The sequence below is a fragment of the Coffea arabica genome, chromosome 11c (genome assembly GCF_036785885.1).
Source record: "Coffea arabica cultivar ET-39 chromosome 11c, Coffea Arabica ET-39 HiFi, whole genome shotgun sequence".
Taxonomy (NCBI): domain Eukaryota; kingdom Viridiplantae; phylum Streptophyta; class Magnoliopsida; order Gentianales; family Rubiaceae; genus Coffea; species Coffea arabica.
In genome coordinates, this window is record NC_092330.1 from 45,117,121 (window position 1) to 45,142,897 (window position 25,777).

The following is a 25,777-nucleotide window of genomic DNA, read 5'->3' on the forward strand; positions in this document are numbered from 1 at the left end:
GGTGTTAAAAAGATTGATAGACCTATTGATAATTTTCCCACCAATTTAATTAGCCTATACAAGAAATATAATAAAATTTTGATATTCTAAATAATTTAGAAAACCATAAAAATTATCCGATAATTTTACAATGAAGAAAATAAAATTTTGTGTGCTAAAAACACCTCAAATAAGTTTCTAAAAATATATTTAAGAGAGTACATATGTTTCAAGTTTTCAAGCCATAGATTTAGGCTCCGTTTGATAACACTGAATCTGAATTCTGAATACTGAAATAATTAATTTGCTGAATTTTAAGCACTGAAAAGATATATATGAATATTTGAATCATAATGCTGAATCTATTTATTCTGTTTGATAAATATTCATAACTTAATGCTTAATAAGTTAAATTGTACAATTTTGCCCTTCTATCTTTTAATCCAAAAAAGAAATAGAACCTATGATTTAATTAACTTAAAATTGTTATGTATGAAAATGACAATGATTGTGAACAGTAATGCATACAATGACAATGTTTCTTTGTGTGGGAAAAGTGTATGGTTTCATCGTTTTAAGAATAGGAAAACGAGCTTTTAATACTCCAAAAGCACGTTCAATTATATTTCTCAACCTTGCATGTGCTTGGTTAAAGCGTTCTTTTTCTGATGTTGGACGAGAAGCATTTCGAAAATCAGACAACCAATATCTAATATTTGGATATGGTGTCATAAAGTCACGTGTGTGTGGATAAACTGCATCACATGAATAATATTTATCTGCACAAAAAAAAATATATCAAAATATAAATGTTTAAGGATGAAAATTACTTCAAAAAAATACTATTGTTAAAAAAAATTTTAAATAGAGAATATTAGGTTGTTTTGTTTAATTAGATAAGGATTTTGAATAGAGAATATTAGGTTGTTAATCAGATAAGAATTTTGAATGTAATTAACAAACAGGGATATATTTGGTAGATAAGATAAAATAGTTGAAATAAATCTCTTGATTCTTATCAAATTAAGCATTCAGCTACGATTCTTGTGCTGAAAAAAATACATACAAATTCAGCACCACTTAATAAGTTTAGCAGGTGAATTTTTATTTATCAAACACCCACAACATCTGAATGTGTGAATGAATTCAGTTTCACCACTTTTTTATGTTATCAAACAGGCACTTAGGCTCCGTTTGATAAAATTGAATCTAAATTCTGAAGTCTGAATTCTGAAATCTGAATATTGAAACAATTAATTTGCTGAATTTTAAGCACTGAAAAAAAATATATGAATGTCTGAATTTTAATGTTAAACCTATTTATACTGTTTGATAAATATTTATAACTGAATGCTTAATAAGTTTAATTTAACAATTTTGCCCTTGTATCATTTCATTCAAAAAAGAAATAGAATCTATGATTTAATTAGTTTAAAATTATTAGGTATGAAAATGACAATATTTATTTTTAAATCAAATTAATATAAAATGTGAAATATATTATATGAGGAGTATGGAGAAGATATGAAAGTCATTAGAAATGGAGAAAAGAGAAACTAAAAATTATTAGATAGAGAATATTATATTATTTAATTAGATAAGAATTTTGAACATAATTAACAAACAAGGGTAAATTTGGTAGATAAGATAAGGTAATTGAAGTAATTCTATTGATTCTTATCAAAATTAAGCATTCAGTTAGGATTCTTGTGTTGAAAAAAATATACACAGGTTCAGTATTTCTTAACAAATTCAGCAAATAGATTTTCATTTATCAAACACTCAAAACAATTGAATGTCTGAAAAAATTCAGATTCAGTATTTTTTTATGTTATCAAACAGACCCTTAGGTTCCGTTTGATAAAACTGAATCTGAATTCTGAAGTCTGAATTCTGAAATCTGAATACTGAAACAATTAATTTGCTGAATTTTAAGTACTGAAAAAATATATGAATGTCTGAATTTTAATGTTAAACCTATTTATACTGTTTGATAAATATTTATAGTTGAATGCTTAATAAGTTTAATTTGATAATTTTGCCCTTATATCCTTTCATTCAAAAAAAGAAATAGAATCTATGATTTAATTAATTTAAAATTGTTAGGTATGAAAATGACAATATTTATTTTTAAATCAAATTAATATAAAATGTGAAATATATTATACGAGGAGTATGGAGAAGATATGAAAGTCATTAGAAATGGAGAAAAGAGAAACTAAAAATTGTTAGATAGAGAATATTATATTGTTTAATTAGATAAGAATTTTGAACATAATTAACAAACAAGGGTAGATTTGGTAGATAAGATAAGGTAACTGAAGTAATTCTATTGATTCTTATCAAAATTAAGCATTCAGTTAAGATTCTTGTGCTGAAAAAAATATACACAGGTTCAGTATTTCTTAACAAATTTAGCAAATAGATTTTCATTTATCAAACACTCAAAACAATTGAATGTTTGAAAAAATTCAGATTCAGCACTTTTTTATGTTATCAAACAGACCCTTAGACAACACCTAAATCCCTAAATTCATCCATAAGCAATTTTTGAATAAAAATAATAATTTTTTGTCTTTAACAAAATCTCAAATGAGTTTGTAAACATAAACCTTTTGTCTTTTGTCCTTTTTTCCCCTAGTTTTCAAGCCATCAATTTAAACACAAAATTTTGCAATTTTTTAAAAATTCTAAAAATTTAAAAAACTCCTAAAATTGATCGAAAACATTTCACAATAAAGAAATGATCTTTTCTTTTGGGCTGAAAAGACTTTGAATACATTCTTAAAACTTTTTTTTAATGCTAAAATACCTATTGTTATATTGTGTCCATTAAAATTACACATTTGTGTAGTTTGTCTTTATTTTCAATATCTTATTACATGCTTTTAATTTTGATTAAAAAAAGGGTAAAAAATAAAAAAGCCCCCTGTGATAAACCTAATACACAGAAAAGTCCCCCATGGTTTCAAAATATACAACACGACCCCTCATACTTTGAACTAAATTGTAAAGGTGACGGAATCCGTTAAACTTAACGGAAATGGTCAAAATGACCAAAATACCCTGATATAATTAAACAAAAGACAGCTCAAAAAAATCATTTGTTGTATTTTCTAAATAGAGAGAATTGAGAGTTAAGGGGTAGAATAGGTATATTTGATAAAAATTAGATATAAAATTTTTTTTTTAGGTTCCAATAAGTCATTTCTGTTAAGTTTAACGGATTCCGTCACCTTTACAATTTAGTTCAAAGTATGAGGGGTCGTGTTGTATATTTTGAAACCATGGGGGACTTTTCTGTATATTAAGTTTATCACATGAGGTTTTTTTGTTTTTAACCCTTAAAAAAAAGAAGATTAAAACAGCAAAGGGCACTTGTGAAATGAAAACATCTTGTCTATCTAAAAAGGAGTTTTTAAATTATTTTAAAATAGGTTGACAATGTGATAAAAAAGTTAAAAGTAGGGGAGGCAAGTAATAATCTTTAAATTTAAAAAGGTACTAAGTGAAAACTGTTACAACTCTCAAGGAAGGTTTATGAAATTATTCCTTATTCAATGGAAAGTTTTTGAGTCTGAGCCTGATTCGATGTATGAATTAGTATAATCTTTATTTGCCTCCAAATGAAAGTGACATACATTTGTATCTAAAATCTACTTTGTATATAAAAAGAAAGTCAAGTTACTGTAACTAACCATTTTTTTTACACATGTATTACATATATTTTTGACAAGTGGACCTTTGATTATTTTACCAAATTTTTTCCTTCCCTTTTTTGATTCAATTGGGTTAAAGGATTAAAATATTTTTTTTCCTTGAGAAAATCAACTCCATCTCTTTTTTTTCTTCTTGCAGTAACTACTGTCATCCCTCAATTTTTTTATTTTTTATTTTTTTAAAACTAATCTAACTAAAATTGTTGCCATGTTCTTTTTTTTTTTTTTTTTGTCAACATGATAACTACTTAGCAAAAAGAATTCTTTATTATTTTTATCCCATTTTACATTTTCTTTTCTTCCTTGTTTCTTCATCTCTAATCTCGCATGTTTGCTCTATTTTTTTATCATAATGTTATAGCCAACTAGCATTTGTTTGTTAAATTTATGGGATGATGTTTTATTTGGTAGTTATTCATGGATAAAAGGTGAAATTTTAAAATATGTAAAAAAAAAATTTAGAATTCATTTTATACCAATGATCATTTTCTATGAATAATAGAACAAAAATTCATTCTTTTATTTTCTTCTCCTATGATTTGATTTCTTACTTCACATTTTGTTTCCTTTTCTTTGTTTTTTGGTTACATTTTGTAATTATCTACAATTTTGTGTATTTGTTTAGAAGAAAGATATATCATATGATGTTTTCACCAAGATAAATCTAGTTAGGCATTATTGTACCTTCGTTTTTCTCCATTTCTTTCTTTTTGCAATTACTTTATGGCCTATTAAATTTAATTGAAGGATCCAATAAGATTTTGTATATATTTAAACTAAAGTTAATTTTTGTTTGTTTTTTAATTACTAAAGTGTTGTAGTATGAATTGGGTTGGTATACAAGGATTGCAGTCGGTGGTGGAAGTCACAATTGATGCTTTCGGCCTAGAGTGTGACTTGATAAAAAATTGTTAGAAATTTCAATTTTGATTAGGAAGATGTTTTTGCAATAAAAAAATAGTTCAATTCTAATATGTATATGTAGACCAGAAAATATGACAATTCATATTTTTATCTAACTTTGCTATTTATATTCAGGAGCTGCAGGATAATATTGTCACCTTTAAGCAGAATTGAAATAGATGAACTGGATTCTTCTATCAAAAGAAAGAAAAATATGAAAGTTTATAATAAGGTATATTGATGTTGAAGATTGTGCTATGTTTTAGTAGCTTTCTAAACTTTTTCTCATTATTAAAGTACTAAAAGTATTACGACTGCTTTTGATTTAGTTTTAACTAAAATTATACTACTATTAATACACCAATGCACTTATAATGTATTAAGTTTCTCTCATTTTTGGGTATCATCATCATAGTGGTTCAAAAATCTTTATTCAAATCAAAATAAATAGAGAGGTTGACTTCATAAATGGAATTTCTTTTCACAACAAATTTTGAGAGAAATTTTATTTATACTTCATATTGTGTTAATTGTGTTCCTACAATAAACAAAAACTATACGATAAAAATAATAACGAAAGTATGATTAACAAAAATGAGAGTTTAAATAATATTTGTCAAATTTAATTGCTTTAATGTTCAATTTTTCTCTTATATTTCTATTCATTCATCATGTGTCAAAGTAATTTGATGCTATGCATTCGATGGACAGTGAGTATTTTGATCATTTTATACAGCGCGTAATTTTGATTGCACACGGCATAACTTTGTTTGCACAACGTGTAACTTTAGTACAAAAATTTACGGGTCCCACAGGACCCACACACGTTGTGAAAATTGATATACAATTTATAATCTGGACCGCACATTTTTTTGACCAAAATTTGGCCGTTGACTGTTCAGGTTCCTATCCCTTATCCGCATTCTAAATTTCTAGGGGCTCAAATTGTGCTTTGCACAGTTCAAGTACCTCTAGTGTTCTTATATTGGTAAGGCATTTGGTTTGTTTGGATTGTGTTTTATTTCCCAAATTTTATCTGCTTACATCATCATTACAATTTTCAATACACTTTTTATCTCACACACATCACATCACAAAAAGTGCTACAGTAAAAATATTCCAAATAAAACACAATCCAAACAAACCCAAATTATTTACAGTGTTTATGTATCCCGATGAGCGAAGCGCTGTGGTACGTAATAAAATGTTCCATTTTCGGTTCTCCATTTTCGCTGTGGTACGTAATAAAATGTTCCATTTTCGGTTCTCCATTTTCGCTGTGGTACGTAATAAAATGTACTGCTAGTGTTATGATTTGTAACAAGTCATCCACGATTGCACAGGTGGAAGTAGAGTTGTGGAGTGGCGTAGGGGAAAGCTGCGGTATAGCCTATAGGTTGTGGAATTTGATAGGACATCACTCCTGCAAGTAAAAGCGCTGTCTATGTATGAACCACAAAGCAGCTGCGTTTACTGAGCCAATCACAAGCACAAACAAAAGTAGGTCGGTGGGTTGATTACTCTCCTGCATGGTACCGGATACCGATGCCACCTGTCCCTCTCTCTTTGCTTGTTTGTGGACAGTCAGTCGGGTAAGAATTCTCGTTTGGAATGCTATTTTTAAGAATTTCTGTAGAAAAATATATTATATTAATTTGACATATATAAAATAAAAATAATTAAAAGTTATGTTCATTTGGGCGTAAAAGTTTTCCATCAGAAAAAATAATCTCTAAGTATGTGCCTGTATAAGTTGGGGACATGACTTGACCCGCAATTATTACCGAACTCCAAATGATTTAGGATTCATTTGAATTAACTATTTTTTTGATATTTTTAAAATATTTTACTGTAATAATATGTATAAAAAAATTTTTAATATAAATATTTTTATGATATTTTTTGATGTGCTTTTGAAATATTTTTAAAACTTACAAATTTTGTGAATTTTTTTAAAAAAAAATTACCATTACCATCCCTTCCTCACTTGCTCTCTCTATTTCTTCCTCCTCATTCCATTCTTTCTTCCCTTTCCCCGCCATTCCTCACAGCTCCTTTCCCCTCCCGAATCTGGTTGAGATCAGATCGAGATCTCTGATCACGACATTGCGGCCAAATCATAGCCTATGGTCGAGGCTAGATTTGGGAAGGAATGAGAGGGATGAGACGTGGTGGGAAAGAGGAGGGAAAGGGGATGGGAGGAGGAAGATGGAGGGAAAGAAAATAGGAGAAAAGCATGGTGAATAGGAATGGCGATGGTGAGTAGCAGCGGTAGCGAAAGGAAAAAATGGTATAAATTTTATTTTTTATGGTGAATAGGAATGGCGATGGTGAGTAGCAGTAGTAGCGAAAGAAAAAAATGGTATAAATTTTATTTTTTATATATTTAGAGTTATTTTTGATATATTGTATAGACATATTTTTAAAGTTATTTTTGATTGTATATTGATATAGCATTATATATGAGAAACATGTTTTTTAAAAAATGAAAATGGAGCCTTAAATTTTTGATAACACCCAAAAAAAAAAAAAAAAGAAAAAGGAAAACGAGCTGGCTGGTGGGCCTTCTGATCTATGCGTCACTTCTTTCATTTCCCAACACCTAAAACCTAAAAAAAATTGCAGTAAAGGGTACTGGGTAAACACACTCATGAGAAAAAGCTGAGGGTTAAACACTCACTAACTCTTTATGGCCACCAAAAAAGTTTGAAAGGTGACTCTTTGCTACGTTGTCCAATGTCCACTGCCCAGCACATTACCCCTATATCCGGCCTCTCTTTCTTAATTATACAGTGTACACTGCTACTATGAATATTTATTTTTAAAGTTAGTTTTTCTAATCCTCGAGGTCAAACTCAATCCACGGCTTTAGGCAGGCTCCTCGTATTATAAACTAGCAGCGCTGCTATAAACTACTAGTCCAAAGAAAAGCGTAAATGTGGCGCGCCACCACCAAGTCTATGAAACAATAAAGCATCAATGATCAATGGAGTCGACAGACAAAGGCAACCGGTTTTACCGGCCAATGGCTGCTTCCTATCTTTCTGCAGTCAAATGGCAATGGGCGGCCGGAGCGCTGTGGAACATCCAACCTCTCTCTATCCGTATATTATTACTATAATTTAAAAGCTGTAAGTTTGTTCCACTGCCGCCATTTGTAACCGACTCTATCCTTTATTTGGACGCTGCCGATCGGCTTCATGTATGCGTCTAACGTAGTATTTTCCATTCCTCCTCCTTTTCCTTTTTTTGCCTTTTTTTTCTGCGTGAATTTTCATCCATTTCTGTATTTTCGCTAATGTTGTAGCATTATAATCCTATCCCAAAAAAAAAAAACACGCAAGTATATACACTGCATAGACTTCTTTTTTTTTTTTTTTTTTTTTAAAACTTTTCTACCAACCTTGGATGATACACTTCTGATTTCAATTCTTTTAAGATACTTGCAAGGTTATATATTTGCCGGGTGGTCGCCGCTTCCTCTTGTTGCCTCTGTGGCCATCCCCAGCGGTGAGGCGGAGTAAGGAACGATGCTCGACAATGCAAGATATAGGGAGAAGCAAGATAATGATCGTTATTTTTTTTTCCTTTTGTTGGCTAAGAATAAATATGATTTTACGACTTTGTCAGCATTCTTGCTCATACAAATTTTCTTTCAAGCATGCCAAACCCCCACCCCCCCCCCCCCGCCCCAAAACACCAACCCAAAAAAAAAAGCCCTCATTTTGTTAGTGTCCGTGGCATTAAGTTGCAAATCCTCTGTTGCCATAGAATGGCTACGCTGCCTATTCTGAAGTCTTCCGTTTCCGGATTCGAGTTAAAGAGGCTCAAGTACCTGGCTCGGCCGAAGTGGCCCTAGTCATGGTCATCAACCAAATTCACCATGCACCATATTTCAGTCTTTCCTTTTCTTCCTGTCTTTTCGCCAAATCAGAGTGTCTCCTTTGTGTCAATGATTTGCTAAATCTCAAGATATATGTTCTTCGTTGTTCCACAGCTCATATAACCTGCATATGATTCACATTCTTTCCTTTCTGGGACGTTTACCTCTGATTCCTGTTGTACCACATAACTGAATATGTTTTCTGAGGTTCGAATTGCATAGCTGGCATTACATGGTCCACCGAAATTATGAAGATCGGTCCCTCCAATGATTTAGTTTCCTGTCTAGCATCCCATGTTCCTCCATCCTAAACCATTATGAATTCCATTCTTTTTCTGATATGATCACTCTCCCATTCCCACAACTCCTGATGCATGAAATATATATATATATATATATATAATTTTTTTTTTTTGGGTTTTTTTTCCTTGTGTTGGGGGGGGGGGGGGGTGGTTCGGTTAAAGCCGGTTTCCAGCTTGCTTGGTCCTTTCAACAGGACCCAATACTTCTATCTTCTTCAGTCCTTCCTCAACTGAACTCAGTTCAAAAGACCGCAAGAGTACTTATGTGTATATTATTTATTAGGCTGCACTTGAGTAGCAGGGCAAGCACATTACAATTGTCTCGTGTGGACAATGCTGCCATAACAAATTAGAAAAACGATTAGAAAAAGAAATGGTCACCCCATTTCCTTTTACCTTCTGCTAGAACTGGTTTCTCAATAACCAGCTTAGTTCCTTGTATTGGGAGTCGTCACTTGTTAGTGATAGTCTGATACTGAGCATAGTGTTGTGCAAGAACGTACTGGCAATGTAATTACATTACCAAATTTGTCTGTATGCCATTGAGGTGGTACAAGCAGTTTTAAGTATTTTTTAGTTAGAATACTCACCAATGACCAACTTGCAGGTAACCTGCTTTGCTTTAAGATTCATTCTCTTTTGCTTAATCAGAAACCTGGATTAGCATGTGACACAACAATGCAAGTGGAGAACGTACCCCACTTCAATCTCATGTTATGAAGCGGAGTGATGTCAGATGCAAAACCAAGTTATAAAAAGTTGCTTATGAAGAGTTGTATAGTAGGATCACATTGCCTTAACGGGTATATTTTCCCTTGGAGCACTCAGAAAGGCACAAACTGGCTTGTCTCACTATCTTCTACTCTTAAAGTAGTTCAAGCATAGCCTGTCGCTGCCCAGAAATCATTCCAACGTGTGTAAGGTCCCCAAATTCAAGGATCAAGTCATTCCTCTTCTCATTGGGTGTACCTGCAGCTACCTGTAAGTTGTTTGCAATTTGCAAATAAAGTCATGATTAAATGTCTATAAGAGCCATTTCTTTATAGTTTTAACAAGAAAATCTGTTACCTTATTTTGCAGAAGCTTGTTTTCTTCCCTCAGCATCTTTTCCTGCAGGTGGAGATGTGGAGGTAAGTAGGTTGACTGATTTTTAATATGCTATTATAATTGCAGTCAACTGTCTGTGTCCTTGAGTCCTCCACAAATTCCGTTGTGATGAAACTAGGCTATAATGGATAAATTGATTCAAGCTAGTTATATAGTTATTGTTGCAAGTCCACAGAACATTCAAATGCTAGTACTATATATAGTTGTGGAGAAGAATTTCAGTGTTGCAAGAACTTTATTTCTAAGTCTAATAATACATCAGAAGATGCGTAGCAGATATATCTGTCAGGAACCTCTATATCTAAATACACGATAAATATAATATCAACCGCAGATCCAGCCCAGTGGAAAATTTTCCTTGACATGATGTTGATTGACATATAACTGTATCGGAGAAAGAAAATCTTTCTCGTTTCATAGAATTTGATGAGGATTGAGAATATGCTATGTACTTTTGAGGGCATTTATTCTTTATACACAAATTTCAGTAGTAAAAATGGAAATAGGAAAAATGTTTCTAAAAAAGTGTAAGGCTGCAGATTGCTTTGACATACCACTTCACTTAGACTGGTTATTGATTCCATCAGTAATCGTGTCTGCACGAAAATATCACACGAGGTAAAGTAATAAGAAACCCGAAATCATGAAAACCAGAAGTTGTTAAGAAACAAAAGATGAGAGTTACGGAATCAACAGAAGTGTGCTTGAATAGGGGAGGAACATTGAAAATTTGTCAGTCTCCTCCCAAATGATACATGGCTTATTCATCCTCTTGCAGAACTTTCACCATCTTACGTTTCTGGGCCTCTTTCTTTTTCCCGCTCTCTGTTAGTAGTTTTTTGACTGCTTCTCATGAATGTTATAGTTACACCATTATATTCAAAAGTCTGATCTCATTTTAGATAACTAGTTTGTTAATTGTACAGTAAAGATAGAGGCAAGCTGATTAACAATTCATGCACTCGAAGATTCCAATCTACTGATCTCAGGAAAGATGCAAGACATGGTACTGTACCCAGATAGAGAAAATTGCTTTGTGGGCCTAATTTTTGGAAACAACAATAACCTTATAATTCTCATCAACCCACACTTGTCCAACCATCTACACACTAGCATGTCTAGTAAACCAGTTTAGGAATATTAACCTTGATGTAGTTGTCATTCTAGCTCTTTTCACGCCATAACTATCATTAGTGTCACAACAAATATGGAACAAAGTACATTATTTTACTATGATGCGAAGAACCTTTTATTTCTTATTTGGTCATTTACCTTTTTAAGGATAAGGATGTCCCAAGACACCTTTATTCTACTAAAAGTCAAAGAAGAAATCTTTCTGCTATTAAAGTCAAAGATAGTAATTACCACATCTCATAGTGACTTTTTCTAGTTATGCAGGCTTAATTTCAAAATACTTCAATGTGCTAAATACAAAGTTAGAGACACAGATCTATGAAATCCTTTTACTGAAACTATGTAACAGTGGAAGTGGAAACACAGATATGAAATCCTTTTACTGAAAATATCTGACAGTCGAAGTGGCACCACCAATGCAAAGAATTATTCTCTCTACTGTCAGATTGCAGATTTGCACGAGTTCTTTCAATAAATAGCTTACACAGTTACACCTATTTTGAGAAAACTGGAGAAAAACATACCTTCCTAGATCTTGTTTGAATGAGTGCATCTTCAAGTTGTTCTTCCAATTGCACTAGTTCACTCAGGTTAAGGTGGTCAACATCTGGCTCCTCTAGATCCCTGTTGAAAAACAGAGACAACATTAGATTCTATAGTTGTAGAAGGAGATGAGGTATTATGTGAGTGCCTTTCAACTTTTTCCAGCAGCTTTCTGATTGTCACGACATTTCTGCCTTCAGGGTTACGTTTCTGAAACAGAAATGGAAATACTAGTAAATCAACTAGCATAAAAATATGTCCACCCAAGCAGAAACTAGACTATTCGGTAACACAAAGATGGAATCATATAAAGCAATCAGCATATGATCCGGAGGCTTCTACATTCCAAAACATTATGCTAAAAACCACACTTAAGCTTGGCAAATACTTAGACTCATGATTGACATTAGTGATTTAGTGGGCGGTTGAGTGAAACAAATCCTTACAGCTTATCTGTCCTACAATTGTAGGTAATAACTGAGATAACTGCAATGTATGTTTAGTGCTTGTAATTTCTTCTCCAATGTTATTAAGAGATTTAGATAGTGAAACATGCTCTATAAGCAGTTCAATGCTGTTTTAGATAGTGACATATGCGCCATAAGCGGTTCAATGCTAATCCAAGTAGTCGAATGCTAAGATGTCATCATTTCATCACTTCCAATAACTCCTTTTACTTGCTCTAACCTCAATAAGCTACAAACTTTCTGTTACCCTGCACCAGTGGTTGACAGGTCCAAAACAAGACAACATTATGCTGCAAGTATTTTAAGCTCCATAAAGCACATCACAAACTTACCTCTACGCCGCTAATTCTTGCAGGCCCGTCTTCTGCTTCTGCATAGTTGTGATATCGTTGTAGGATCTTGGCCAAACTGAAAATAACAGCAACTTAGATATAGTAATTGAAGTGTTAAGAGTTTATATGAGTTTATATGTGTAGCTGTTTCTGCTCCAAAGACAACGAAGATACATGACCGAGGTACAATAGCAAGTGACTGAAGCCTAGTCACTCATTTATAGAGAAATGCTGTTTAGTAATGCTCTATGTTGGCAAAAATACACTGTGCTTCTCCAAGTGACCTATTCCAATATGCAAATTATATCTTTTGTAGAAGGCAACAAGTACTCCATCGGCACAATCTTTAGTAAACAGATATCCACGGCTTAACATGGAGTTGTTTATTGTACCTAATCTTAAAACGTCAATGTGTTATTTATTTATATTGGAATCATGTAGGTCATCCAAACTAACATTTTAGTATTCACTACTTATTTTTTAAGAATATGTACTCAATATAGCATTTGTTTTGAGTTTGATGCAGGAGAAAGGACAGTTATTTGTCTTACTACATTCGCAAGAAATAAGACATTGTTGTGCATATAGCTTTTCTACCAGAGTAGCTAACCCAAAGAGTTCCTACATTTGAAGATTTTGTCTTCCCTTGAGCTTCTATTTCAAAGACAATTAGATAGCCCTATTCAGGAGCGCTACAGACCAAGCAAGCTAAGGAAGTTTAGTCTTATGAGGTATATGCTAGCTCAAAAGAACCTTTGGAGAGGAATATTTAAGTATGCAAAAAAATACAGTATTTTGATGTTGGCAGAAGCTTATGAAGGATGATGATCTGGATTTCTGATAAAGGTTGGTTAGTGAGGAATGACCAACAAAAACCTTGCATACAGTTATGTCTAACTCAGCTAAAAGGAGGCAATTCCATTTAAACACATCAACTAAACATAAACCCAAAGTAGGAAGTTATTTTATTCTACAGTTATGCCTAACCAATACCCCAAATCCTCAACATCTGTCTTGCTTATCCTACTCCTGACTTCTGGATTATCTTTTTGAAGTCAAAAGGCAAGCTGCCCAGCTTTCTTCTGCATATTCCCCTATTAGGCTACTGTCCCCATTAGGGATTTTCTTTTTGCTCTCTACAAACTAGGAAACCATAATATTACTTTTGCCAATGCAATTTGTTAGAAGTTTGCAAAATGGATGAAATATGAGAAGATGTGTGGAACATTAAATGACAGATTCAAGATAAAACAGTATCAGCATATCCAAGATGGAAATAAGAAAACTCTATGGAATTTAGTCAAGCAAAAGAAGATCTTGTAGATAGATAAAAATGATGGGATAGGTAGGTGTTGATGAAATCTGATTTTGCAGGGTCAAAAAGCTCAAATTACACTATTAGAAAATCTTCAGACTCCCCAAAGGAGCTCAAGGCCTAATATTTTGTATTATCAAATTTTGATGTCATTTAGCTGATTATCATCAATACCCACAAGCGAAGCAACAAAAAGAGAATTTTGATTTTCACTCTGTATCATTTGCCTAAACATACTCCTAATCTTGTGGATTTTTACCTTGTTCTTATCCTAGTACCCCGTTAAATTGAGTTATCATTGTTTTTCACTTCATCCTTCTTACATCTCGGGATAACACATCCAATAGACATTGTCCTAAACTAAGTTTCTTTACATACTACACTTCTCTTTCTTTATCATAAGGACCAGGAAGAGAATACCAGTAGATTAGTATTTACCAATGTATCTATAATACCATAACAAGACACACATATTATGTTTAACCTTTGACCTCAAGTTTCATACACTAGCCTTATTACTTTACTTGAGGTTAATTAGACTCTGCGAAAAGTTGGTAATCTCTTTAAATTTTGATTTTTGTGATCTTCATTGATGTCTAGAGGATTTTTTGATAATTCGGTTTAGCCATTTTGTAAATGAATATCATGTATTTGGTTTGCTTTAGAAAGGTTTCAATCAAATTAAGGTTTTTGAAACAAAAAGTAGGGTGTGTTATAATGAATTTTAACTTATTCATATGCAATCAAAACTAGAACTGACTACATTTCCTAACATAAAATGTGTGTGTGTGTGTTTTTTTAATTTATTTATTTACGAAAGCTCAACTTCCATTTAGTCCATTTGAGAAGCTACACGCACAATTTCCAATCTTAGAGATTTCAATAATTATTACAATGTTAGTCAACAATGATGTTACAACTTAGTTTTATACAAGTTAACGGATAATACTTTAGTCCCAGCAGAAGTTGTGTTCTATGGTTCATCTTAAGCTTTGTGCTGCTACTTGTGTGAACTTCAAATTTAATACTTTGGCTAAGAAGGGAAAAAGAAATACTAAATCTTCATATAGAGATTATCAGATCCAAACTAAGTTGGCTCTCGGACATGAAAAAAATCTGAACATTCTAGGAAACAAACTAGAATTTCAACCAAAAATCCTTAAATATTTTAGGGGAAAACATTTAATTTAACTATCATAAGGGTATTTATCTTAAATATTCTAAGGAAAAACATTTAATTTAACCATCACAAGAGTATTGGTTAATGCATTTTTGTACCCCATATCAAGTGCATAAAATTAGCGTATTTGTGCTTTCCCCCTTCCTCTTTCCCCTTCTTTCTATCCTGATTTTGCTTGAAGAGTATGAAAGAAGTTAATCCAATAAGCTGATTTGGTTTCAGCGACTTGTAGACTGTTAACATCAAAAGATTTTTAATAATTGATGATACTAAAAGTATCTCATTAGTTAAGTCAAAACTAAAAAATTTGAATTTGACCATTATTATATCTTCAAATGCAAGGGAAAATCATCTAGGGATAACAGATCCTACAGATTATCCAAGAATAAATGTATATGAAGATGTTCACTACATGTTGGTGAAATCCTTGTAGATCTCTCCCATTACAATATTGTATCAAAATGATTGGAGAGCTCAACTTCATCAAATAAAAACGTTAGTTGTAACTTATAGATAGTTTGAGAAAAGTTCTGATGACCTTTACGGTTTAATTAATGATGATACTGATATTTTGCATTCAAGAAGCTTTGAAGCAATAACAAAGACCATATGAAGACCTTTCCATCTAAGGTAGCTTCATAATTGGAAGTCTACAACTTAGTCATGGTTCAAGTATACTCCAAATGTCAAAAGATTAGCAAGTGCAACTGCACTACAACCTTCATCATGCTCATCACCGTGACATAATCCAGTGCTGTCAAAGAAATCTGATATGCCAAGTTGTAAGAAAAGAATGAACAAGGACTAACGGTAGTCAAATGCATAGTCAACCACTCCATCAAAGGCTTCCTTGGGCAACAACATCATTAACAATACAAGATTAAATTTTAATAGGTAGGCTCAAATATAAACAATTGCAGGACATATATATCTTCAGGATTCATGAATAATGCATTTCAAGATAATTGCATACCATAAGTATTGCAAAAAAAAATAATGTGTAAATTTAATGCCTTGCAGATAATTTGGCGGTAAGCGTAGCTACTTAGTACATTTTGTGCTGGTTAGTTCATCTCATTCCAACTACCAAATGAATATTGTGCCAAGGCACAAAAAGAGGCAAGGTCATAATTTGAGGAGGAAAAAAACCAGAACTTAAGGTGTCAAAATTGTGTTGTCTCTCACTATGTGAGCATTGTTGAGAAAAGGATATTCTACAGCCATTTGAGACCTAAACGTGTCTCTAATAAGCAAACTCATAAAAAAGTTTGTATTTCTAGACATTTTGTCAATTTCAAACATCAAGGTTGATAATAAAAAATCACAGGGGTTTATTTTAGCATGTTAAAAAGGAAAAGCCCTAAGTTGGGGTTCTTGATTCAACATAAATTTTTAGTTAATCATGCACATGGAAGCCTTATGACATGAGGAGCTCATTAGTAGATGTTGGAGAATTTGATTGTGCCTTGAAATAATGAGAAACAATTAAGGAAGTGCAAAAACTTGAAATAGTTAGAAGCAATGGAGGAAGTGCAAAAATTTTGGAGAATTTTGATACTATTGATATGAATTTTCCTTGTTTTGAAGAAAATTCTAGTCCAAGGATGCGTTTGATATAATTGAAATCTGAAATCTAAAGTCTGAATATGTCAAGTTATTGAATTGTTAAATACTAAATCTGATATATTTGAGTGTGTATCACATTAAGTGATAAGTGAATAGTTTATCACTTATGTTGGAACAAGATTTACATAGAAATTTTAATGCCACTTAATTAAATCAAATGTTCTTTTTTTGTCATCAATATACGTCTGAACATGTTAAGATATAAACCCATTAAATTTAAATACTGAATTGAATTATTAAACAGTACTCAAGATTCACATGATTTGGTTGAAAAATTGTGAATGGTGGGAGATCTACTGTTTCTTTAGTTTAGAGCTAATTGTATCTAGTGAGATTCACTTTCGAATTGAGGTGGAAAAGGGAGTCACAGGTGCTACTGTATCAAAATTTGATAGTTGAATTGTGGTGCTCAGGCACTGGAATAGGAGTTCTTGCAACCGCTAGGCATGCTTATATGAAGAAAGTGATTGAAACTCCATAGCAAAGTCTATTAAGGTTGAGGGTGCAATTAACAAAATGGTTACAAGTATACACTCTTTTGTAAGTTCATGTAATACACTTAGTAGTTGAAGGCCCCTACTATAGAACCTTAAGTGGTCTCCAATTTGCTCTAGTTTTGTTTTATTCAAAAAATGTGTTTATTAGGACTATCAAACATATAACAGATTTTTTTCCGTATATTAAAATTAGAACACATCACAATGAATTAACTAAGAACTTGTTTATTCTTTTTTTTTTTTATTTAAATCTCTTCACACCAATCCTCTTTTTTTTTTTTTTGAAAACTTTTCATGTGTTTGTTCCTCTTAAAATAATATTAATATTATGACTAGACCTTGTGGAGAAAACCTTCCTTGAAAGGCCCCACTAGTTCTTATAGCATAAATGTTGCTTCTTGTCATGTCTGCATTGAATCAAATCAATGTATAAGTTGAGAGATATCTGATGTAATTTTTCAAATGTCCTTGTAACCCAACCTTTAGTTATAACAAAGCATCATAGATTAACACATTTATAGGTTAGTTGAACTTAACCAATACTATCACAAAATTTGACTAATTTTGAATGAAAATTCAAGTCTCAAGATTTAAAGGGATATGCCACTTGAGCAATGATTTACCTACTTTAGTTCAAAGAAGCTTTTAGCACAAGTACTTAGAAAACATCACACTTGATTTAGATGGACTTGTTGGGCTCGAACTTTTTATTGAACCAGAGTTCCTTTTCTAAAAAGTCTGTCTTACATCTATAGTATAGGATAAGATAGATTAGATTAGGCCTCTTTAGGCACCACTCCCTCTAGAATATGATAGATTAGGTTAAAAGAATGTTATCATTGCAAAAAAAGAAAAAATACATCTGCAAGTACCTTTAGTCAAGCTCGGTCAAAACTTGACTCGAATTTGATCAACATTGAGTTCGAGTCAAGTTTGAACCGACCAAGTCGAGCTCCAGCACAGAGAAATTCAACCCGTTAGCTCACGAGCCGTTCAATTATATATATATATATATATATATATATATATATATATAATTTTTCATTTTAATAGTAAAAATTATATATATATTCCTAATATTTTATTATTTGTTAAAAAAAATTTATTATTTTATTTATTTTTTTTTAAAATAAAATAATTATTTTTTTTAAGCTCTAGTAGGCTTGAACTCGAGCTCGACTTCACTCAAATTTGTTGTCCAACTCACGCTTGAGCTTTACAATTGAGAGTGCGTTGAGGTCGAATTCGAGCTCGAGATTGGTAAAATAGAGTAGAGACTCGACTCGATTAGGCCAAAACCTGATTTGATTAGGATAAATCTCGACTTAATTTGATTCTACTTAACTCGTTTGCTGCCCTATTAAAAATAAAGCAAAACCTTAACATAGAAAAGAAATATTAGGCAAATAATCTAGACTTTCATGCATAAACAGCTGAGACGGCACAAACACATCTAGTTGCATTAAATTTGGATCTTTATTTTAACTTTAGATATAGACAAATGGTTGTGTTAACTACTTTTTTATTGCAATACCTGAAATTAAAAAATGATGTTTATAGATAAATATTTGAATTGCTAAATTTATATTCGCATCTTCAAGTTTAAGAACCAACCTAAATTGTTTTATGAGTTGATTTTCTTTCCCAAAAAAAATAATTTGAATATACAAATATTACAAGACTTGTGTGATTTTTTTATTGTCTTTAAACCTATCCAAAAAAGTACATTAATACTCTAATAAGGTATTTATACTTTTTTGCTTACCACTAAGGAAGTGGCCCTTATGTATGGCATGATTGTCTAAGATACTTATATGCGATCAAGGTGGTATTCGTTCCCTCTACCTATTATTTCTCAAATTTTTCCTTATTTCCGAGAACCATAATAGACATGGCAAGAAAAAACATTATGCTCTATAATAGTAGTTTTCATTTGTTTGTAAGGGCACACAATCATGTTATTCTCTATCATTATTTTATGCATATTCTTTGCTACAAAAATTAGATGGATATGACTATTTAACTCATCAAATAGCCAACATAATTAGGCATCTTTTCTTCTACAAGTGAAATGTAGCATGTCAAATATTTTATTAATGAGCAAATTGCGCAAATTGTCACTAAACTATTAAGTTGCATCGGTTTTGATCACTAAACTAATTTATTAGCCAAAAATATCACTGAACTAGTAAATTTATAACATTTAGGTGATTCTGTCTAATAATATTGTTAAAGAGAGATGAAAACACACTTTTCAGGGGCAATTTCATCTATACAGTTTTTTGTGTGCTATAGAAGGAACAATGGTGTGCAACTTTCATAAAAATGTCACCACCACCCTTTTGTGGCAAGGCGGAGGAGGAAGAGGAGGAAAAAGCTATGACTGGTGGAATTGTCTCGACTACCTACGTCCAAAACCACCTCGAATGTATCCCCTATACTTAGAATTATACCCTCCATTACCCCTCATTGAACTCTTAGGTGAAATTGTGGAGGCAGTGGCTGCTCAACCTATCACCATTGCTACCCCACCTATCACCATTGCATAAGCCTCGTATCCGTTTGCCGACTACAATTCCTTGTATGCATATTTGAACACAATTATCCTCAAATATTTGTCTACTTGTCCAAAGTAAGACCAATTAATCAGTCCAGCAACTAACTTCAAATTCTAAAGTAAATAAATCAATATCAACTCCTAGTCACAAAAGTCCCCTGCCAGAAAGGTGGAAAGCTTTAATCTTTAACTATCCCTTGAAGTCAAACTTGAAGATCAAGTTTAGAGAGCCAAAGAATCAAGTTTGAGCTAAATAGATCCAGTAGACTAGGGAATCAACAAGAGTTTAATGCAGAAGTAGCAGCCACTACCCACTATTCCTATAATAAAAAACAACCTCAAATCAAAGCTATCACCAATAAGGCTAACAAAATACATCTCAATAGAGTAGACCAACAAGAATGAAAGATCCAATTCCCCCAAATGGTGGGTTCCATGTCGGCCATTAAGCGAAGCCCAACCAGTGGCATTTCCACTTGGGTTTAGGCTAGATTGAAATGGGTAGGAGTTAAATTCCGCAGCCGCAGTGTGGATTGTGGTGTTTGCAGTTTCGACTTCAAGGCCAAGTATGCATTTGACAATACTTGGAGGTTTACGGGAGGTGTGGAAGGAAGACTAGGTGGTGAAGGTGAGAAAGAGGACTAGAAATTGGTGGAAAGTTAGGGTCCTATATGGGGTTTGAGGTTAGGGAAGAAGGTAAATCCCGATGACCATCATGGTAGTGGATCTAAGGTTTTAAGTTGTATCATCATTTGAAATTGAGAAAATTTGGTCTAAGTTTGTCAATTAAAAGTTCCACCCACCATTGTTTCTTCTATAGCACACAAAAAGCTATGTAGAAGAAATTGCCCCTAAAAAGTTTGTTTCCGTCTCTCTTAATGGAATATTTAGACAGAATAACCTAAATGTCGCAAATTTACTAGTTCAATGACATTTTTGGCTAACAAATTAGTTTAATGATCAAAAGCGGTACAACCTAATAGTTTGGTGACATTTCGCCAATGTGCTCTTTATTAATTGAAATATACATAGGATATGTATAATGTAAGATATAGGTATGAATAATTCAATCCTTATCAGCATATGAACATCTATCTCACGAAATTGAAAAGCCAAATACAATAATTTGGTTCAATACAAGTGGGATTATAACGTGACTCAAACTATAAAAAACAATAGAATAACAAAAAGAAAAGAAAAGCACTAGAGACATCGTCTTCCTAGTTCCTAGTTTGCAATAGCATTTTGATTATTTGATTGAAGATTTCGATCAAAAAGAATAACAAAAGAAAAGCACTAGAGACATCGTCTTCAATTTCAATGACATTTTTGTGTTTTCGGTCTTTAAACCTTTGTTGTACAATCAATTGCATATGGTAAAAGTTTATAAGAACCCAATGGAAACATACCATTTCCTGATCTTTCAACAAATAAAATATCCTTTTGTGCATGGCAAATTCAACCACTTGTAATAAGATTTCAAGATTCCATTCATAAATTTAGGGTGATTGACTTTGATCTAAAGTTTTCATGATGATGATTTTGAACATCCTCTTTTGCCTTCATAAAGACAACTAATCAAATTTAAGCGTTACTAAGGCAATGCAAAGAAGTATAAGATCTCTTTTAGGAAGTTTGCAAAGGCTAATCCAATGCAAAATAAGTGCATTCTCTGGTCTCCCTAAGACAAAGGGTAAAGAGTTCTCAAGGGAAGTGTGCTATGAGAAAACGAAAGAATAAAAATGCGGGTTCCCATTTACCCTTCAGATGGCTTTATCTCTAGAGAAGTGGAAGGTTCCTTTCCCAAGTTTTCTTGGTCATTGATATGACTTGTTCTTCATAAAGATGATCTAGTTTTGTGAATGCTTGCCTCTACTAGATGTGTGGATTTAACTTTTTCCATAAGATAGTTCAAAAAGTCATTTCAAGCTAAGTTGGCTAGTGAAAAAATTCACCTGTTATTGAACCATCTTACTTTTGGAAAATGACAACTATTTGAGATTGAGGTTGCTAATTACTTTGTTCTATGATGTGAAAAGTTCTTCATGTGTGCTTCATGAACCAGTGTTGCCAAGGATATCAATCAACATGGATGTAAGAGCTTTGGAAATTTTTTTCTTTTGAGGAAGCAAAGGATATGCATATTGCTAATCTACCATAAATCTCGAGACTTCTAAATTTAGTTGGATTTAGAAAGAGTGACTTAAACCAGTTCATCAACCATTGATAGGTACTTTGATCCATGTTTGAAAATCAGAATTGGAATTGGAATGATATACAATATTTCAATATGGCTTTAGACCAATTGTATATTATTTGGTAACATTTTCACTGGAATGGGATATAAAAGATATTTTTCTATTTTTAACTATTTTTTACTTTCTACATTTTCTCTCTCTCTATTTGCTTTCTATGTCATGCAATGGCTAAGTCTTGGCACTGCTAAATGTAGTTTGATTGAAAGGAGCCACTTTTAAAATCATTTCTTGAACTACAGAGGGACAGTTTGATTCATGTTCAAAACTTGGAATCGCAATTGGAATCATATACAAGGTTCCATTTCGAGTTTAAACACGAGTAAAATTCCTACAAGTACTGTTTCATAAAATTTTGGTTGGTATAGGAATTAAAAGATATTTTCCTTTCTGCATTAGTTAACATGCATTCGCAATTGCACCACCACCGGTGGCATCTCAACCTTACAACCGCCACTAATTCACCTCTAAATTGAAAAATACATATGGGAAATAACACTCAGTAACCTTCTAAAGTTAATTTGAATTCCTGAAAATCACTAGAATAACCAAAAGGGGGGTCTTTAAGGGCAAACTATCGTTATTTCTCCTTTTACTAACTCTTGAGAACCATTAAGAAGTAGCGAATCCTCAAATCAGGAATGGGCAAGGAATTACCACATAAATTCTTTCCAATGACCATGAGTTCTTTTTTTTCAATAGGTGATTTAATTGTTCCAAAATAAGGCGATAGAGAAGATGTAGGGGCTATTGGCATGGGAAGAGAGACCTGAGAAGGATGAGCTAAAGAAAGAGAAGTTCAGGGACAAAAAGGAAAGAGATGAGTACTAGCGGAAAAATAGAGAGAGAGAGAGAGAGAGAGCAATTTTATTTTTTAGTATCACTCAAAATTAAATATGTGTCTGTTGATGCTGCTAAATAAGGCATTGTAACAAACAAAAGAAATCTAATGATTCAAAAGAAACATGCTATATTGGCATGCTCTCACCATGATGGCGTTATTCATTGGTGCTCAATAGTGTTAATGTGGCTAAGAAGAATTCTTAGACTGTAAAGGATAACTAAGGTTCACAAATGCCTTATCCCCAGTCAAACCATCCAACAAATCAATCCATCTCACACCAGCATGCACATTCAACTGAAAAGCCAAAGCTCAGCATGGCAAGGTGGTAAGCATTGCGTTTGAGGAGAACTCTTTGCCATTTGGTTGTCCTATGCGAGATAGGCGAGGCTGAATGGTTAAGATGGTACATCAGGCCAAGACATATCCAAATGAGCAGTACCCCTAACTTGAAATGGAAAACACGTGACAAGTGTCACATGCGAAATCAATCCTTTTATCTTACACCAAAGCCATCCATCCAGACCACTAATGCTGTAATGCAGGATGGAACACCACGTGGGACAAGTTTGACTTGGGTTGAACATCCTATTTAATTAATGCGTAATGACAGACTGTATCCCACGCAGAGGCTTTATCTTTTCCCAACATAATATGAGTAATCAGGCAAGTAGTGAAACAAGATAAAAGGCAGCAGCTACTTTTTGCCAACAACCTACGCGTAAGCAGTATTCACAAGAAAGACAGCGGGCAGTTCGTGCCCCTTTCCCATTTTGTTGCCCATACCAGGAAACCGGTAGTTAACCATAAATAGAAAGCATGATGTATGCGAAAAAAAAAAAGAAAAAAGACGACACGTACTCTCTTTCTGCGGCACCTCTATACCAACCCTGCACAATCATCCCCTAACCAATAAAAGAGACGCCTCTTCATAGTTTCTGCAGTTCTAATAGTAGTGGTTTTTGTTTTTTCTTTTGCGGCTTTTTCTCTCCTCCCCCCCTCTCCAACAAACAGAAATTATATCGCACATGATTTTTTTATTTTTGGTTTTAAAAATAAAAATCGTAACTAGGACCAAGTCCTGAGGTGATAACCGTAGCAATAAAACATCACGCAATAGTGATTGATTGAACTTTGAAGGAAACAAACGTTGCAATAAAATTACATTTTCAAAACCCAGGCCGACTAACACAAATTTAAAGAGAAATAAACTGCGGGAGAGAAAGCACTGGAACGAATAATAAGAGACGAAACAAGATCTGGACACAAGACAAGGAAGGTCGGTCAGGAGAAAAACATGCATATTGTGTGAGGTGGAGGGTGGAGAAAAGGAAGAGAAAGGGAACCTGTTGGTGCTGCAGAAGTCGTAGAGCTTGCCGCGACCAGAGAAGATGAGGACAGCAACATCCACGTCGCAGAGAACGGAAAGTTCCTTGGCTTTCTTCATCAGTCCGCTTCTCCGCTTGGAAAACGTGACTTGCCTGCTGTTCTTGTCCTCGATTTTCTTAATCTCCACCTTCCTCCGCCCCATCCTTAATTCCTTCGTCGGTACCCCGCTCCCCCCAAAAAGAAAAAAAAAAGGTACGAACTGGCAGATAAGAAAAAACAGATCGTTGGTTCTGGTTTTTGCCCTAATTCTCCGAGATTCGGAATTTGAACCTGTATTTGTTTCTACCTAGCTGTGAGTGAGTGGTATATGTACACAGGAGAAGGAATGAGAATTTCATAAAGACGGCAGTCGAAGGATTCCTACGCCAGAATTATTATTTTACTGTAGGGCCTGGGGATCCAGTTACCGCTGAGAGCCACATATCATTATCTCTAATACTACCATATTACGGTATACGCAGTTACGCACATATATATGTATCTCCTCCCTGTCTCTCCATGTTTTTGCAAACGCCGTAGTTCGGACGGTCAAATCGGTGCCCGATATTCAATTTTTTTTTTAAAGTAAATTACTTTTTACCCCTCCATATTTTGATGTTTCATCACGTATCTCTTTCTAGTTTAAAAACTTATATATAACCCCTTCATGATTTGGATTGAAGTGTCACCATTATTTTTTTTGTTAAAATTTAACGGCTAATAGTAAAAAGTCAAAATCAAACTAATAATTTGATAAATTCATCATTTTACTACCCTTTCTCTTTTTTCATTTTTCCTTTCCTTTCTCTCTCTTTTTTTCCTTTTTGGAAAGAGAATAAATGATTTTGAAAACCTATACTTTGGTCTAAAAAATCTGAATTTTGTTCAAATAAAAAGGAGATGGAAAGGGAATTAAAAAATAAATAAGAAACCAAAAAGGAGATAGAAGGAGACTACAAAACAAATAAATAAGAAACAAAAAATTCCAAATCTTTCTTGACTATTATTATCATTACAGGTTCTTAAACAAAATTTTTAATGGTATTTGTTTAGTTCTTATTTATCTATTTTTATTTCAATTTCTTCTTGTGTATATTTGGAGGGAAAAAAAAGATATAACGAAAGAGTAAATTTGTCAATTTATTAGTTGATTTTGACTTTTTACTATTGAATATTAGTTTCAACAAAAAAAAAAAGCTAGCACTGTTATTTTAACACAAAGCACGAGAGAGTTATACATATATATATATATTTAACTCATAAGAGCGTTATGTGATGAAGTAGTATAGAGTAAAAGTTAGTTTATCCCAAAAAATAGTTACTGCTATCCTATTACTAATTGCTAAAGTACTATTGCCCCTCTCCCATTTTGATAGTTTTAGTTCTTTTTTCATACAATTTAAGAAAAAATAATTAATTTTGTTGGAAAAATAAATTTAAATTACTATATTTCTAAAATACCTTTACATTAAATAAAGTACAACTTTATATTAATTATTCATGGAAACTTAAATTGATGGTTTATGGGAATTTGAATTAATGGTAAAGAAAGAATCAATCCTTGTTTTATATTAAATGTGATAGGTTATATTCAATAATAATTTATATTAAATAAGGTAATTTATACTAATAATAATCTATATTGAATAAAAATATTTTAAAAAAATTTAAAAATAATTATATTTTTAATTAAAAATAGACTATAATTTAGAAAGACGAAAAAAAAAACAGAACTGTCAAAAGCGGACGGAGGGAGTAGAACAAATACC

The 25,777-nt window shown here is 32.7% G+C and overlaps 1 protein-coding gene across 2 annotated transcripts; it reads right to left on the reverse strand.

Annotated features, from left to right (window-relative positions):
- Positions 1-9,454: 9,454 nt before the first annotated feature.
- On the reverse strand, positions 9,455-24,502 carry LOC113717229 (agamous-like MADS-box protein AGL27). 2 transcript variants are annotated; one of them, XM_072070397.1, is made up of 7 exons: positions 23,987-24,502; positions 12,370-12,445; positions 11,719-11,780; positions 11,552-11,651; positions 10,448-10,489; positions 9,855-9,896; positions 9,455-9,755 (listed from the first exon to the last, which is right to left on the reverse strand). In XM_072070397.1, exons 1-7 carry the CDS (start codon positions 24,169-24,171, stop codon positions 9,726-9,728), a joined length of 537 nt encoding a protein of 178 aa, XP_071926498.1. In that variant the 5' UTR covers positions 24,172-24,502; the 3' UTR covers positions 9,455-9,725. The 2 variants fall into 2 exon arrangements, with proteins under 2 accessions (XP_071926498.1, XP_027097746.1); XM_027241945.2 differs by having other exon boundaries at positions 9,455-9,765; positions 23,987-24,498.
- Positions 24,503-25,777: the final 1,275 nt, after the last annotated feature.

What these genes read in the sequence shown, in the direction of transcription:
- LOC113717229 (XM_027241945.2), bottom strand. Translation starts at nt 24,171, where the DNA reads ATGGGGCGGAGGAAGGTGGAGATTAAGAAAATCGAGGACAAGAACAGC. An exon ending in CTGCTGGAAAAAGTTGAAAG is followed by an intron (nt 11,652 to 11,718) that starts GCACTCACATAA and finishes GTTTTTCAACAG; the next exon opens with GGATCTAGAGGAGCCAGATG. An exon ending in TTCAAACAAGATCTAGGAAG is followed by an intron (nt 10,490 to 11,551) that starts GTATGTTTTTCT and finishes ATTTTCGTGCAG; the next exon opens with ACACGATTACTGATGGAATC.